This window comes from Carlito syrichta, unplaced genomic scaffold, assembly GCF_000164805.1.
Source record: "Carlito syrichta isolate Samal-C Ts95f unplaced genomic scaffold, Tarsius_syrichta-2.0.1 Scaffold130423, whole genome shotgun sequence".
In the NCBI taxonomy this organism is placed as follows: Eukaryota; Metazoa; Chordata; class Mammalia; order Primates; family Tarsiidae; genus Carlito; species Carlito syrichta.
The window spans coordinates 44,719-60,095 of NW_007074519.1; the positions used below are offsets into that span (position 1 = coordinate 44,719).

The 15,377-nt window shown below is 45.4% G+C and overlaps 1 protein-coding gene across 1 annotated transcript in view; it reads right to left on the minus strand.

Annotated features, from left to right (window-relative positions):
• Positions 1-15,175, minus strand: part of LOC103250417 (SUMO-activating enzyme subunit 1) — a 27,740-nt gene extending 12,565 nt beyond the window's left edge. Inside the window, exons 1-3 of the mRNA XM_008049000.2 lie at positions 15,005-15,175; positions 12,805-12,947; positions 9,840-9,939 (exon numbers count right to left, since the gene is read on the minus strand). Of these exons, the coding sequence (XP_008047191.2) occupies positions 9,840-9,939; positions 12,805-12,947; positions 15,005-15,076 (315 nt within the window). The 5' untranslated portion in view covers positions 15,077-15,175. The remainder of the gene's footprint in view (positions 1-9,839; positions 9,940-12,804; positions 12,948-15,004) is intronic.
• Positions 15,176-15,377: the final 202 nt, after the last annotated feature.

Here is a 15,377-nt window from a genome sequence, read left to right on the forward strand (position 1 = left end):
TCTCGAACCCGCGGGCTCAGGCAATCTACTCACCTTGGCCTCCCAAAGCGCTGGGAATACAGGCTGAGCCACCGAGCCTGGCTGTTCTGGCTACTTGGAAGGCTGAAGTGGAAGGATTGCCTAAGCCCAGTAAGTGGAGGCTGTGGTAACCCTGAGCGTGCCACTACACTCCAGCCTGGGTGACAGAGTGAGACTCCAACTCAAAACAAAAATCTCCAGGGATAAGGTAGAGAAACCAGGAAGTCAAAAAAGCTTTTAGCTAGGTGCAGTGCCTCAGGCCTTTAATTCCAGCACTTTGGGAGGCAGGACTGCCTGAGCCCACGGGTTCGAGATCAGCCTAGGCAACATGGCAAGACCTCGTCTCTATGATAAATCAAAAAAATAGCCGGGCATGGTGGTGCGTACCTATAGTTCCAGTTACTTGGAAGGCTGAAGTGAAAGGATGGCCTGAACCCAGCAAGTCGAGGCTGTAGTGTCTGTGAGCTTGCTACTGCACTCCAGCCTGGGCAACAGAGTGAGACTCCGACTCAAAAAAAAGCTTTTAAGAGTATTCGAAGAAAGGATGACCACAATCAAGAGACATTTCCACACTCAGCAGTGCAGAAAAACAAAAGTCTAGGACTTGTTTTGGAATGTAAACTGATGAAACTACTTGAAAGTAACTCAGCAGGGTCTAATAAAGTTGAAAATGCCCTTACCCTAATTTTACTCCCAGGCTTATATACCCTAGAGAAATTAACACAATTGCCCAAGGAGATATCTACACACACACACAAATACAAACAAAATGCTTATGCAGCACAACCTGTAACAGCAAACACTTATATACTTAAATGCCATCAATACAAAAATGGTAATTCTATTTAAAAGTGTTTGAGGAAAAGAATTTAAAAAAATATAAAACCGGATAAATAGTAATGCATTCACACAACAAATATTCTAGCAAAAAAAAAAAAATACAAAGTATGCTTTGCAGTGCCATCTGAGAGAACTTATTGTGATGGTGAAAACCTTTTGAATCTGTGGCATTGCAATAAAGATGCCAACAGTCACGTGTGCTTTCTGAGCTCTTGAAATGTGACTAGTGAGACTTGGGACTACATTTTTTATTTTTAATTTTTAAAAAATGTTTTAGCTGGGCTCGGGGGCTCAGCCTGTAATCCCGCGCTTTGTGAGGCTGAGGTGAGTGCATTGCCTGAGCCCATGAGTTCGAGACCTGCCAGGGTAAGTTGGTGAGACCTCATCTCTACAATAAATCAAAAATTAGCCGGGCGTGGTAAAACACGCCAGTAGTTCCAGCTACTTGGAAGGCTGAGGTGGAAGGATCGCCGGAGCCCAACAGGTCGAGGCTGCGGTGGCCAAGAGCAGCCACTGCACTCCAGCCTGGGCGACAGAGTGAAACTCTGACTCAAATTTAAAAAAAAAAAAAAGGTTTTGTGTATAATTTTTATTTTTTAAAATTTAAATAGAGATGGGGTCTTGCTATGTTGGCCAGGCTGGTCTTGACCTCCTGGGCTCAAGCAATCCTCCCACCTCAGTCATCCAAAGTGCTGGGATTACAAGTGTGAGCCACTGCACCCGGTCTTATATTTTTATTCTGTCGGGGTGTTATTCTGTCGACCAGGATAGAGTGCAGTGGCACAATCACAACTCACCACAGCCTCAACCTCCTGGGTTCAAGTGATCCTTTCTACCTCAGTCTCCCAGTAGCTGTCACTCCTGGTTAATCCCCGCCCCATGAGATCTTGCTCTATTGCTTAGGCTGCTCCTGAACTCCTCCCACCCCAGTCTCTCAAAGTGCTGGAATCACAGGCATAAGCCACCGTGCCCAGTCCTCAATTTTTATTTTATTTGAATAGCCACCTGTGGCTAGTGGCTACCATAATGGACTGCAAAGTTCTAGAACTACATGCAAACAGATGGCCTCACAAACATGTCGCCACTCTTCAAAAGCAGATGGCAACATGAATACAATATGAAACCAATTCTTAAGAAGTTAAAAAGCATGCAAAGCAATTCTATATATTGCTTGGAAACACATACATATATAGTAAGAAGAAATGATGGGAATTAAAAACACACCTGAGGACAGTGGATAACTTGTTGGGGGGGGACAGCAAGAGGGCCTCACCATGCGGGTAATGCTTCCCACTTGAAGATGGGTGGGAGTAGGTCCATGGTAGGCAGCTAAATCATTCTTAATTTATGCCTAAAACATTGCATAATACCTTCTATTTCACCGTTCAGATTTATAAACACTTGTGATAAAACAGAAAGCCAAGCAGGCTGTACCCGCCCCTTCCAGGTGTCTTTTTTTATCCACACAAATGTACCACCAGCCCTGGGGTTACCTAGCTGGCAAGTGATGGGAAAACGATAAAGGAGCACATACTGGTGCCAGAGTACCGAAAATGTTAGAGGTAGGTGGGGTGCGATGGCTCACGCCTGTCATCCCAACACTTTGGGAGGCCGAGGTGAGAGGATTGCCTGAGCCCACAAGTTCAAGACCAGTCCGGGCAACCTGGCAAGACATTATCTCTATAATAAATTTAAAAATTAGCTGAGCCGGGCTCGGTGGCTCAGCCTGTAATCCCATGCCTTTGGGAGGCTGAGGTGAGTGGATTGCCTGAGCCCGCGGGTTCAAGACCTGCCTGGGCAGGCAAGACCTCATCTCTACAATAAAATCAAAAAATTAGCCGGGCGTGGTAGCGCCGGCCTGTAATTCCGGCTACTCAGAAGGCTGAGGCGGAAGGATCGCCGGAGCCCAGCAGGTCGAGGCTGCAGTGGCCCAGAGCGGCCACTGCACTCCAGTCTGGGTGACAGAGTGAGACTCCAACTCAAAAAAAAATAAAAATAAAAAGATAATGGAAGAGATCAGATGTAGTTCCAGCTACTTGGAAGGCTGATGTGGAAGGATCGCCTGAGCCCAGCAGGTCGAGGCTGCAGTGGCCGTGAGCGTGCCACTGTACTCTAGCCTGGGCGACAGAGTGAGATTCTGACTCAAAAAGAAAAAAAGAAAAGAAAGGCCATAGCAAGAGGATTAGTCAAGACCAGCCTAGACAACATAGCAAAACCTCGTCTCTATAAACATTAAAAAAAAAAAAAATTAGGGCTGTGCGTGGTACCTCAGCCTGTAATCTCAGCACTTTGGGAGGCCAATACGAGAGGATGCCTGAGCCCAGGGGTTCAAGACCAGCCTGGGCAACTTGGTGAGACCTCGTCTCTACAATAGATCCAAAAATAAGGCCGGGCTCAGTGGCTCAGCCTGTAATCCCAGCACTTTGGGAGGCCAAGGTGAGTGGATTGCCTGAGCCTGCGGGTTTGAGATCCACCGGGGCAACTTGGCGAGACCTCATCTCTGCAATAAATAAAAATAAAATAAAATAAAATAAGCTGGGCGTGGTAGTGCATGCCTGTAATTCAAGCTACTTGGGAGGGTGAGGTAGAAGGAGCGCCCAAAACCCAGTAGGTAGAGGCTGTGGTGGCCGTGACCATGCTTCTGGACTCCAGCCTGGGCAACAGAGTGAGATTCCAACTCAAAAAAAAAAAAGAAAAAAGAAAAAAAAATTGGCCAGGCATGAGTTGTTATTGCTCCACTCCCCTCCAGTCTTGGTGACAGAGTGAAACCCCAACTCAAAAAAAAAAAATCAGCCGGGCTCAGTGGCTCAGCCTGTAATCCCAAGCTTTGGGAGGCCAAGGTGAGTGGATTGCCTGAGCCCGCAGGTTCGAGACCCGCCTGGGCAACTTGGCAAGACCTCATCTCTACAATAAAGCAAAAAAAAAATTAGCCAGGCGTGGTAGCGCGTGCCTGTAATTCCGGCTACTTGGAAGGCTGAGGTAGAAGGATCACCAGAGCCCCAGCAGGTCGAGGCTGCAGTGGCCGGGAGCAGCCACTGCACTCCAGTCTGGGTGACGGAGTGAGACTCCAACTCAAAAAAAAAAAAATCTAGCCAGGCTCGGTGGCTCAGCCTGTAATCCCAGCGCTTTGGGAAGCTAAGGTGAGTGGATTGCCTGAACCCACAGGTTCGAGACCCGCCAGGACAACTTGGAGAGACCTCATCTCTACACAAAATCAAAATTAGCCAGGCATGGTAGCACGTGCCCTGTAGTTCTGGCTACTCGGAAGGCTGAGGCAGAAGGATCGCCGGAGCCCAGCAGGTTGAGGCTGCAGTGGCCAGGAGCGTGCCACTGCCCTCCAGCCTGGGCAATGGAGTGAGCCTCCAACTCAAAAAAAAACAAAAAAAACAAAACTTAATCTTGAACAGAAAAAGGAAAGAAAATATAAGAGTTTTAAAGTTGGATAGTGTGTTTTCTGTTCTATAACTTCCAGTTATGCTACAGGTCTTCTCTTGTGCATCAAATATCACAGTAAAAAAAAATAGATACTAGACTCCGCTAACATGTTAGGGAGATGACCCTCCCCCATCCATAGATCCCAGAAACATTTCCTCTGTGACAAGGCACCACCAGCACCCATCACCTCAATCAACTAACCCTGCTACCTGGCTGGAAACCTGCTATCAGGATACCACCAAACTCTCCAAATTTGTACCCTGCACTACCCTATTCCTATTCCTCCAAATCAACTGATTCTGATCATTATTGGCAGGGTTTTAAACCCCTCTGGCCTGAGGATTCCAGTTAAGGCAACTCGATGACTTACTTCTAAATATTTCTGAGGCCAGGCATGGTGACTCACACCTGTAATCCTAGCACTCTGGGAGGCGGGAGAGTCACTTGAGGTCAGGAGTTCAAGACAAGATTGGGCAACATCGTGAGACACTGTATTTACAAAAAATTTAGCTGGGCATGGTAGCCTGAACCCAGGAGGTCGAGGCTATGGTGAGCCAGGATTATGCCAATGCACTCCAGCCTGGGCTACAGTGAGATCCTGACTCAAAAAGTAAAATAAAATAAAATAAAAAACAAGGCCAGGCACAGCAGCTCATGCATGTAACCCAGCACTGTGGGAGGCCAAGGCGAGAGGATTGCTTGAGCCCAAGGGCTTGAGACCAACATGAGTAACACAGTGTAAACTCATTTCTACAATAAATCAAAAAATTAGCCAGGTGTGGTGGCGCATAGTAGTCCCAGCTACCTGGAAGGCTTAGGTGGAAGGATCACCTGAGCCTAGCAGGTCGAAGCTGTGGTGGCTGTGATTGTGCCACTGCATTCCAGCCTGGGTGACAGAGTGAGACTTGATAGATAAATAGATAGATAGATAGATAGATAGATAGATAGATAGATAGATATTTCTATCTATCAAGCAAGTCTCAATCTTCCTTGAAATTCTTCTCTCTCAGCTCGGCTCAAATAACCTAAACTAAAAGAACTAATGTGCAAGGATAATTCATTGAATTGATAAATAAAATACTTCAATAATTCTTTTAAGAAATGACAAAAAAAAATCTCCTCCAGGGTTGTCACATTATGCTGCGGACCACACTGAACAGTATCTCCTAAATATGACTGCCCTAGGCACTGGGCTAGATGTGAATAAAGCTGCCTTGTCCTCATGGAGCTTAAACCTAAGGGGAGAGAGTGACAAGGAATCTCATGTGCAACCGATGCTGGAAATTAAGGTGCCACTACAGAGAGAGAACTCAACTATGTCTTTAATGATGGTCTTAGGAGAGGATGAGAGGAGGACTGTCACAGATTGCTCAGAAAGAGGGAATCAACAGAATGAGTCACTCGACTGTGGAATTTCTCAACCATTCATGAGAAGAGTATTAACAGCACCCCAAATTGATTGCCTCCTATTTCAGGAGCAGAGGTAAAATTAAATCTGTATTTCCTATCAGTCAGAACAAATTCTACATTGTGTCTAATTTGTAAAAAGCTACTACGAAGAATAACCACTGTCAGGCATCTAACCATCTCTGGCAGCCTCTAATAACACAATGCACAATACTACAACATGGGAGTGTGACAGTGGCCTGATAGCCTAAAGGTTTTCCAGAATATCCCAATTTGCACATATTTTATCCCACCATCCCCATAAAATGTCAAATTGCCCCAGGAACCCTCGGGGATGCCCTTTGCAAGTTATAGGGCAAGCCTGTGCCCTTCCCCATGGTCTATGCTCTCCCCTATCTAGCCCTTCTTCTGCAACTATATGACCTTGGGCAGGTCATTCAATGTCTCATAGCTTCTACATTAGCTGTAAATGGGGACAACAAGGTTGGATGTGATTCCCTACACCCAATACAGTACATTGCACACAGTGGGTATTTTGCAACTCCTAGAAAGAGCAAACTATTTTGGAGTGAAGGAAGCCAGAGTGACTCTGCCCCTACATCTGTCTGTTTATCCTGTTTCCTACAATTGAGCACTGGTCCGGGGCTGGGTGTTTGGCAAGCTTGTCCTTCACAAGCTAACACAAACAAGTCTTCCTCTGGAAAACCGTCCTGGGCACTTCCTCACCACACTCTCAGCGCTCTCTTTCATCTGCTATGCATCAGTGTCTATATGAGGCTTGTGTCCTAGTCCTGACTCTGATAAAATCTATCTCACAGTATCTCTGGGGCACCAAAGACGCAAATAAACTACTGGGTACCTATCTCCGGGCCAGGCAGACCTTATTTATCATGATGGCACAGGTGCTAGAAAGGCTCGGTGTCTTCCTAGAGGGGGTGAAAACCACGCGCTGTGTTTCTCCTCTTTGTTTTTTAACATTTCTGATTTAGGAGCACAACGCACACCTTGAAGCAAAAGTGGCTTTACAACATTTGGTTAAAATCTAAGGAAAGGGGGGAGGGGAAGGGAACCCTAATCAGAAACTTTTCACAGGAAACAGGAAGTGGCTGCTTCCCCACCCCCATCCTGCACTCTGAGCATACATAACCCAACTGGTTATTCTGTACAATTAGACAAAAGGGCAGAATCGGAATCAAGGAATCTTTGAGAAGTTGGAAACCACAGGGCCGTCTCTGCCAGCATGGAGGAGGCATGTTATTACAAGGTAGCAAAGCCGTGGACAAAACCCAGTTCAGCCCAGTCCCTGCACAGGGCTCTTGGTGAGACCGCACAAAGGCAAGGTCTGGAATCCCAGGGATTGTCATGAGGAATGCGCTGAATGCCTCGCAACCTTGAGGGCTCAGGGCTGGAATCCGAGCCTGAATTGTCCAAGTGGAACAGCTGACTAACAATGTCAGCTGGGGAATATTTTGATACCTTCAAACCGGGTTCCAAGTAAGAAGAGGCCACACAAAAAGCTCTGCGACTCTAGAGCCCTAAGGAATGGGACACAGAGGTTGCAAAGTGCCTGGCTGGGCTGCCCACATTCTCCTCATAGCAAGATAAAGCAGCTCCCAAAAGAGGCTTCCAGATCCACCCCAGTGGGCACCAGCAGAAGTGACTCTGGGAAACTTCCAGCTGTGAATGGCTAACAAAACTAGGCGCTCTCCATTTGAATGTGAAAGACCCGCCTCAATCAGAGAAGGCCCGTAAGCCATAAAACCCTGCTCACCAAGGCCAAGTGTCACACTTGTAAGAGGGTGTGATTTATAAACTGACAGCACCCACAAAGCTGCTTTTGTGCTCCTCCGTTTGTTAACAGTTTATCTCCCCCCACCAAACTCCCAGAGCTATTCAGACAAAGCTTGACTGAGCCTCAAAAAGAAAGAAAGGCAGAAAGAAAAGGACCCAAGTTTTGGCCAAAACACCAAGGTTCACTCTGGATAATTATGGTCCCGTGAATAGACACTAAAATTAGGGCTTAATAATTCCTCTGTATCACACTTACAGCATCGAGCTGCTCCAATACAAACATAAAAAGCAAGAGAAAGAACGTCTCCAACGCTGCCTTGCTGGAGACTCCAGTCCCACTTCTGTGGTTTTCTGCAGTCTCTTTTGTGGTTTCTGCACCTTAGAATCCCCCTTTTAGAGCAATTTTAACTCGACATTCTGACCAGCTGTTTTTCTTTCTCAACATTTAAATCTACAAAGCAGAGAGTAAATATGGGCTTGGTCATGTCTTTCCTCTCAGTTCAACAAAACCACTCTGGCCCCTTTATCTTGTCTTCCCCATCACACTGTTCCCTTCTGCTCAGATTCCAACCCTAGATGCAGAAACCTTCAACTTCTGATCCCTTACCCACTCCTTTCTATAAAACGCATTTAATAGCCAGGGCTCGGTGGCTCAGCCTGTAATCCCGCACCTTTGGGAGGCTGAGGTGAGTGGATTGCCTGAGCCCGTGAGTTTGAGACCTGCCTGGGCAGCGAGACCTCATCTCTACAATAAATCAAAAAATTAAGCCGGGCTCGGTGGCTCAGCCTGTAATCCCGCACCTTTGGGAGGCTGAGGTGAGTGGATTGCCTGAGCCCGTGAGTTTGAGACCTGCCTGGGCAGCGAGACCTCATCTCTACAATAAATCAAAAAAAATTAGCCGGGCGTGGTAGCGTGCGCCTGTAGTTCCAGCTACTTGGAAGGCTGAGGCGGAAGGATCGCCAGAGCCCAGCAGGTCGAGGCTGCAGTGGCCAGGAAAGGCCACTACACTCCAGTCTGGGCGACAGAGTGAGACTCCAACTCAAAAAACAAAACAAAACAAAACAAACAAACAAAAAAACAACGCATTTAATTACTGTACCTCATGCAAACAGAGGCTAAGCCTCTAACAAAACTACATTAAAAAACACACTCCCGCCAGCTCGGTAGCTCAGCCTGGTAATCCCAGCGCTTTGGGAGGCTGAGATGAGTGGACTGCCTGAGCCCGCGGGTTCGAGACCCGCCAGACCAACTTGGCGAGACCTCATCTCTACAATAAAATCAAAAATTAGCCAGGCGTGATAGCATGCGCCTGTAGTTTCAACTACTTGGAAGGCTGAGGCAGAAGGATCGCAGGAGCCCAGCAGGTTGAGGCTGTGGTGGCTGTGAGCGAGCCACTGTACTCCAGCCTGGGTAAAAGAGTGAGGCTCCAACTCAAATAAAAACAAAAAAAACAAACAAAAAAAAAAACCACACTCCTGGCTGGGCGTGGTGGTGACTCACACTGCAATCCCAGCACTTTGGGAGGCTAAGGCAGGAAAATCTCTTGAGCCCAGGAGTTCAAGATCAATGTAGGTAACTTAGCAAGACCTCATCTCTATGAAAAATCAAAAAACTAATCAGGCATGGTGGCGTGCACCTGTAGTCCCAGCTACTCAGAAGGCTGAGGTGGAAAGATCGCCTGAGTCCAGGAGGTTGAGGCTACAATAATCCCTGATTGTGCCACTGTACTTCATTCAGCCTGGGTGACACAGTGAGATCCCAGACTTTAGAAAAAAAGAAAGAAAAGAAAAACTAAGAAAACATAATACTCCTGATGATACTTGTCAACACTAAAGGTTTTTCTTACTGCTTGGTGAAATTTTAAAAAGGAAAAAAAACTTTTTAAAAAAGAAGCAAAACAAAAGCAATTCAAGTTTAAACTGGACCCTGCCCACTTAACAATTTACTACATTGTCTATAAATATGACAAAAACATTTTTCCAAAAGTAATGGCCTCTGCTCAAAAACGGCCTTTCTGATACTATATCCACCAGAGGTCAGAAGTGGTGGCCCACAGACCAAATCCAGGCATGTTCTGTTTGGCCCCAAAGTGCTGACATTTAAGTCAATTTGAGTAAGTTACCAATATGAAGAAGTATAGGGCAAAGCATACAAAAATCTGCAATTACTGATTCTCTTGAAAAACCCCATTGCAAGTACTGGGCCCACAATCCTCACAGCAAAAGCCGGCTGGTACTGGAGCCTCCCTCAAGACCACTGTAGCAGCTTGTGTCTCCTTTCCAATTGTAACTGCCAGTTTCCTAAAAGGTCCAGGGCTTCCAACCTCTGCCCCTTACTCTACACGTACCTTTTTGACCATGGTTGTCTCAGAAGAGTCAAGTTTTGCTCTCTTGGTATCAGGCCCATCTTCAACTCCTTGGCTAACTTTGGCAACTTTGGTTTTCTCCCTGGAGGGGGGCAAGGGGAGGGAATCAAGTTCTACCCTCTGAATCATGCCATCAGAATAAAAAAAGTGGGTCTTTCCCGCAGCAACCACATGGTCTCGCTCATAAGCAGACCCTGAACATTGACCATAATACTATAAGAAAAGGATCGGCAGTAGTGAGAGACTGGGGGGGGGGGCGCACATAACATTAAGAAGGGTACCTGAATTCAAACCAGGAGAAGTGGGGACCAAAAGGAGGCCCAAAATCTACCTGTACAATGGCCACTTATCCACTCAATCCGGACTTGCACCCCACATCTTTAAAATACATAAAAATAGACCCGGCGCGGTGGCTCATGCCTATAATCCCAGCACTTTGGGAGGCTGAAGGGAGAGGATTGCCTGAGTCCACAGGTTCAAGAACTGCCTGGGCAACTTGGTGAGACTTCATCTCTACCATAAAAATCAAGAAATGAGGCAACCCCTTTGGGTCCCCACTTCCCACAGTGAGAGCTTTTCTGTCCTCTTAATAAATCCTGTTTTTTTTAAATAAAATATAAAATAAATTAAAATCAAGAAATTAGCTGAGCATGGTGGCACACACCTGAAGTTCTAGCTACTTGAAAGGCTGAGACAGAAGGATCACCCGAGCCTAGCAGGTTGAGGCTGCGGTGGCCATGAGCATGTCACTGCACTCCAGCCTGGGCAACAGAGTGAGATTCCAATTCAAAAAATAAATAAAATAAATAAATTTTTAAAAAAGAATAAAAAAAGCAGCAGCAGCTCACAGAACAGGATAGTGGTTAAGGGCAAAAGCTTTGAGGGTAAAAGTTTTGGAGTCACACAGACCACTGTAATCCCAGTTCTGCCACTGCCCACTGATGAGTCAGTTACCTACTCTGTGGGAATTCCAACTCCTGATAGGATTATTTTAAAAGGAGAAATACAATGAATTGCTCAGCATACTGCTCCCAAGTAAACACGAGCAATAAATGAAAGTGATTACTTTGTAAACATTCTACTTGAATCCTGAAATAAACAGCCAAGTTCAGTTCCTCTCCTCTGCTGTGGACAGCTCATGTTAAAATCACCTGGCTTGGGCCAGGCTCGGTGGCTCAGCCTATCATCGCAGCACTTTGGGAGGCCGAGGCAAGTGGATTGCCTGAGCCCGTGGGTTCGAGACCTGCCCAGACGACTTGATGAGACCTTGTCTCTACAATAAATCAAAAATTAGCCGGGCGTGGTAGCACGCGCCTGTAGTTCTGGCTACTTGGAAGGCTGAGGCGGAAGGATCGCCAGAACCCAGGAGAGTGAGGTTGCAGTGGCTGGGAGCGGGCCACTGCACTCTAGCCTGGGCACCAGAGTGAGACTCCAACTCAAAAAAAATAAAATAAGCCGGGCTCGGTGGCTCAGCCTGTAATCCCGTGCCTTTGGGAGGCTGAGGTGAGTGGATTGCCTGAGCCTGCGGGTTCGAGACTCGCCTGGGCAGCGAGACCTCATCTCTACAATAAATCAAAAAATCAGCTGGGCGTGGTAGCGCATGCCTATAATTCTGGCTACTTGGAAGGCTGAGGCGGAAGGATCGCCGGAGCCCAGCAGGTCGAGGCTGCGGTGGCCGGGAGCAGCCACTGCACTCCAGTCTGGTTGACAGAGTGAGACTCCAACTCAAAAATAAATAAATAAATAAATAAACAAACAAATAAATAAATAAATAAAATAAACACCTGATTTGCTTTCCACTGCTATGACTTCTTTGACCATTTATCATATGTCCAAAGAACTAGAGGAGTTAGGGGTTAAGAGATATCTGGAACAAGACTGTCCTTCCTCCAACTTTACAGGCAAGAAACCTGCAGACCAGCCGGGCTCAGTGGCTCTGCCTGTAATCTCGCACTTTGGAAGGCTGAGGTAAGTGGATTGCCTGAGCCTGCGGATTTGAGACCCGCCTGGGCAACTTGGTGAGACCTCATCTCCACAATAAATCAAAAATTAGCCGGGTGTGGTAGCACGCGCCTGTAGTTCCAGCTACTTGGAAGACTGAGGTGGAAGGATCGCCAGAGCCCAGCAGGTCGAGGCTGCGGTGGCCGGGAGTGTGCCACTGCACTCCAGTCTGGGCGACAAAGTGAGACTCCAACTCAAAAAAAAAAAAAGAAACCTGCAGACCAGAAAAATTGCTGTGACTGGTCTGACCCTCAGTCATCTGCAGGAAGCTCCACCCCACCACACAGGTCCTCTCTGCCTCTCATTAGCAAGCTGGGGAGGGAAAGGCTCATAAACTGCAGCCAAAAAAGCCAACTCATGTAGGTTTACAGTATCAGCTGCCATCTTTCATCTAGAAGCTACAAGTTCAAAACACTGCAGGTCCCATCATGTGAGAATCACCGAGGTCTGCACCTTCCATGTGCAAAACAAGGATAAGGTCTGCCTGCTCCACCAGAGTGTCTCTGGACCTTGGTGCTTTTCCAAGGTAGACTTTGGCTGATGTGCCTCCACAGTTACCCATCTATTTGGTACTCACTTTACTACCTCTCAACGTGAAAACCTGCACACCCAAGCTGGAGAACAAACGTTTACAATTTGAGCAGGCCTTCTCTATGCAGAAAATATGACTTCAGCACCTAAGTCCAGATCCATGTGGTGTACTGTGATCGTCAAAGAACTCAGTTTGCTTCAGCCTTTAGATCAGACCATCATTTTAGAGGGTGGGGCCATATCTCCTACAATTCTAAACCCACAAATCTACTATACTCAGTAAGTGCTTGATAACTGGGTTTCAGAATGTTCTAAATTTTATAGCAAAAATGTTTTCTTAGAAGGTTCATTTCCTACCAGTAAATAAGACTAGATTTTGACAATGTTATGTTCCCCTTCCTCTCCAAACACTTACTCTACAAACTCATGCTCTCCAAGGTTGGCAAATGTATATCCATGGTAGCCAAAAACATCTCCTGTGAAGAACTTGATGCTATTTTTGTGACAGATCTGGTCAACTTTCACTATGACGTCCCTGGAGCAGCAAGTCAGACACACCTGCAGAAAGAAAGAAGGTGGATGGGTGTGAGTTTTGCAAACTGTGAATCACTGCCCCGATGTCTAAACGAATCTTAATGAACAGTCTCTCTGGGCATGTTTAAAGCCCGTTTCAAACTGGTACAACTGGTTCTTTGGGTCCTATGGTTAGAAGACAAAAGAAAAGTTGCAGGCTTCAATGTGTAGAAAATGTAAATCATAAGGCCATCACTTTCTACAACGAAGATGTTTAGCTACAAAGTATAAGCCATGCAATGAAATTTCTTTCCCGTAATCCATGAACATGTACATTTCATAGTTTTGATAGGGGGAAAAAAAAATCTTAGTAAGTTATTCTAAACTATTAAATCTATTAAAATCCAAATAAGCTACAGTAAGAAGCAAACCAGTTTTTGTTTAAATACAGGGGCTTTTCCTTCCTTCTTCTGATTGATATGTTAAGATAAAGAAGATAAACAAGTACTGTGAGATCATTTTTCCATAGATTGCGGTGTGAAACTTTATCTGAATTTTAGGACAAAAGAAAAGGTTAGAGACTAAGTGACCTTCCATTCAGACAGAGACAATGAACCGGTGATTCACTCAGTGGAATTATCACTGTTGCTCTGGGGTCTCTAGGTTGTGTTCCAATAAGTTGAGGTATTGGAAATGGCTAAGTTCTACTGTACAAAATACCATCTCTTTGGGAGAAGCTTTGTGATCATGGTCAAAAGACAACTTCCAAATTGCACCTGCTTTCTCCTGAACAAAAGAACACATTCATTTGATAGACCCTCTTTGCTGTTGTCTAGCAGCTTGAATACTGAAATAACACTCACAGAGAGATGTGTTCCTTTGGTATTTCAAAGGATGCAGCCACCCAAGGAAAAATCACATCTGAGAGGTAAGAAATCCACAGGTGAACATGCAACCAATTGATCAAATGGAACCCTGTAGAGTCCAAAGTGACTGTAAAACCTGCAAGGACCAGCCAAACCTGGCCCACGAGGCAGTCCTCCTGGCCCCGTGCACATGCATTATACCATCAACCAGCCTCACACTTCAGTTTGAACAAACCCTCTCTCTAATTCGACAGGTTCAAGGGACACCCAGAATAAATGAAATGTGGTTACTATGGATAAGAAAATGAAGAGAAGACTTATGTCTAAATGGAAAGTGTTCCAATACCTGAAGTTAAAAAATAGAAGGAACTGGGAAAAAAGAAAACAGGACAAATGCACAGATGATCCATCATCCCAAGCCCATATTTGAACAGATGCACGTATGAAATATAACAGTGTGAAAAACAAACTACCCAACCCAAATTCTAACCTCTCATGTAATGTAATGGGGCCTTTCGTCTGAAAAACAAGTAGCTCATCTGTGACTATTTCACAGTTATCCAAGATTTGTTCAGCTTTTCTAGAGGACAGGGAACTACATCTGAAAGGTCACAGACAATGACACAGAATTTAACTTATCCTTTCACCTCTGCATAGTTTTGGCAGCGAAACCAAATGAGGTTGGATATGCCTAATTTGGCTTATGACTATAGTGATTTTTGTCTCCTTATCCATGGCAACATGCTTAAAGTGACTGTGCGAAACAGACAAGACAGACACAGACCAAGATCAGGTGTGCTTCTCCTTAAGACAAAACACAAGCTGTAGTTTGGTATTTCTAACAAAAAAATCCCTCTACCACAGAAATTAATCACCAACTTGTTAAATGTTCAAAGAAAACATTTGCAATAACATAGATTAAAGCTATGGACAAAGATTCTGGAAGGAAGACAAAACACCAAAGATGAAACCTGGTCCTGGGGAGCATACACCAGAGAAGCCAGAAGCCAGCAGCCAGCAAGCCACCACCAGCTACAGCAGGTCCAATAGACTGGACCTCTCAGCAACACATTCATGCAATGTACTAAGTCGAAAGAATCCAGAACAGCTTATAAATGTACTCGGTAAAATGCATACAAGCTGATATTCGAATGCTCTAGTAACATCTAACATACACACAAACTAGTGCCCTGATTTGCTTAATTCCCACAGCAGATTTTATAGTAAGAAACTTACGGCATCAAACTGAGTGAAAAACGACTCAGGTTTCTTCTCTATATCTTCAGTGTCCACCTTTACATCTACCATGGGGTTGAGATTCTGGGCTCGCTCCAGAGAGGCTTCAGCCCTGTTTCGGCCAACAGACCCAGCACGAATCAGGAACTGAGCTCCAGGATCTTCTGGAGACACCTGGGAATAATAAGACACTTCTTAAAAATTCTTGAATTCTTTTGGAAATTAATCTCAAAGACAACCTTTAAGTTTTATAGGGCAGCTAAAATACCTGCCATCTAATTGTATTACTGTTTCTATAGCAATTTTCTTAATGCAGACTTCTTTCTAAGGCTTTAAGATAGGACATTTAACTTTTTACTCAGCACTAGTGGTT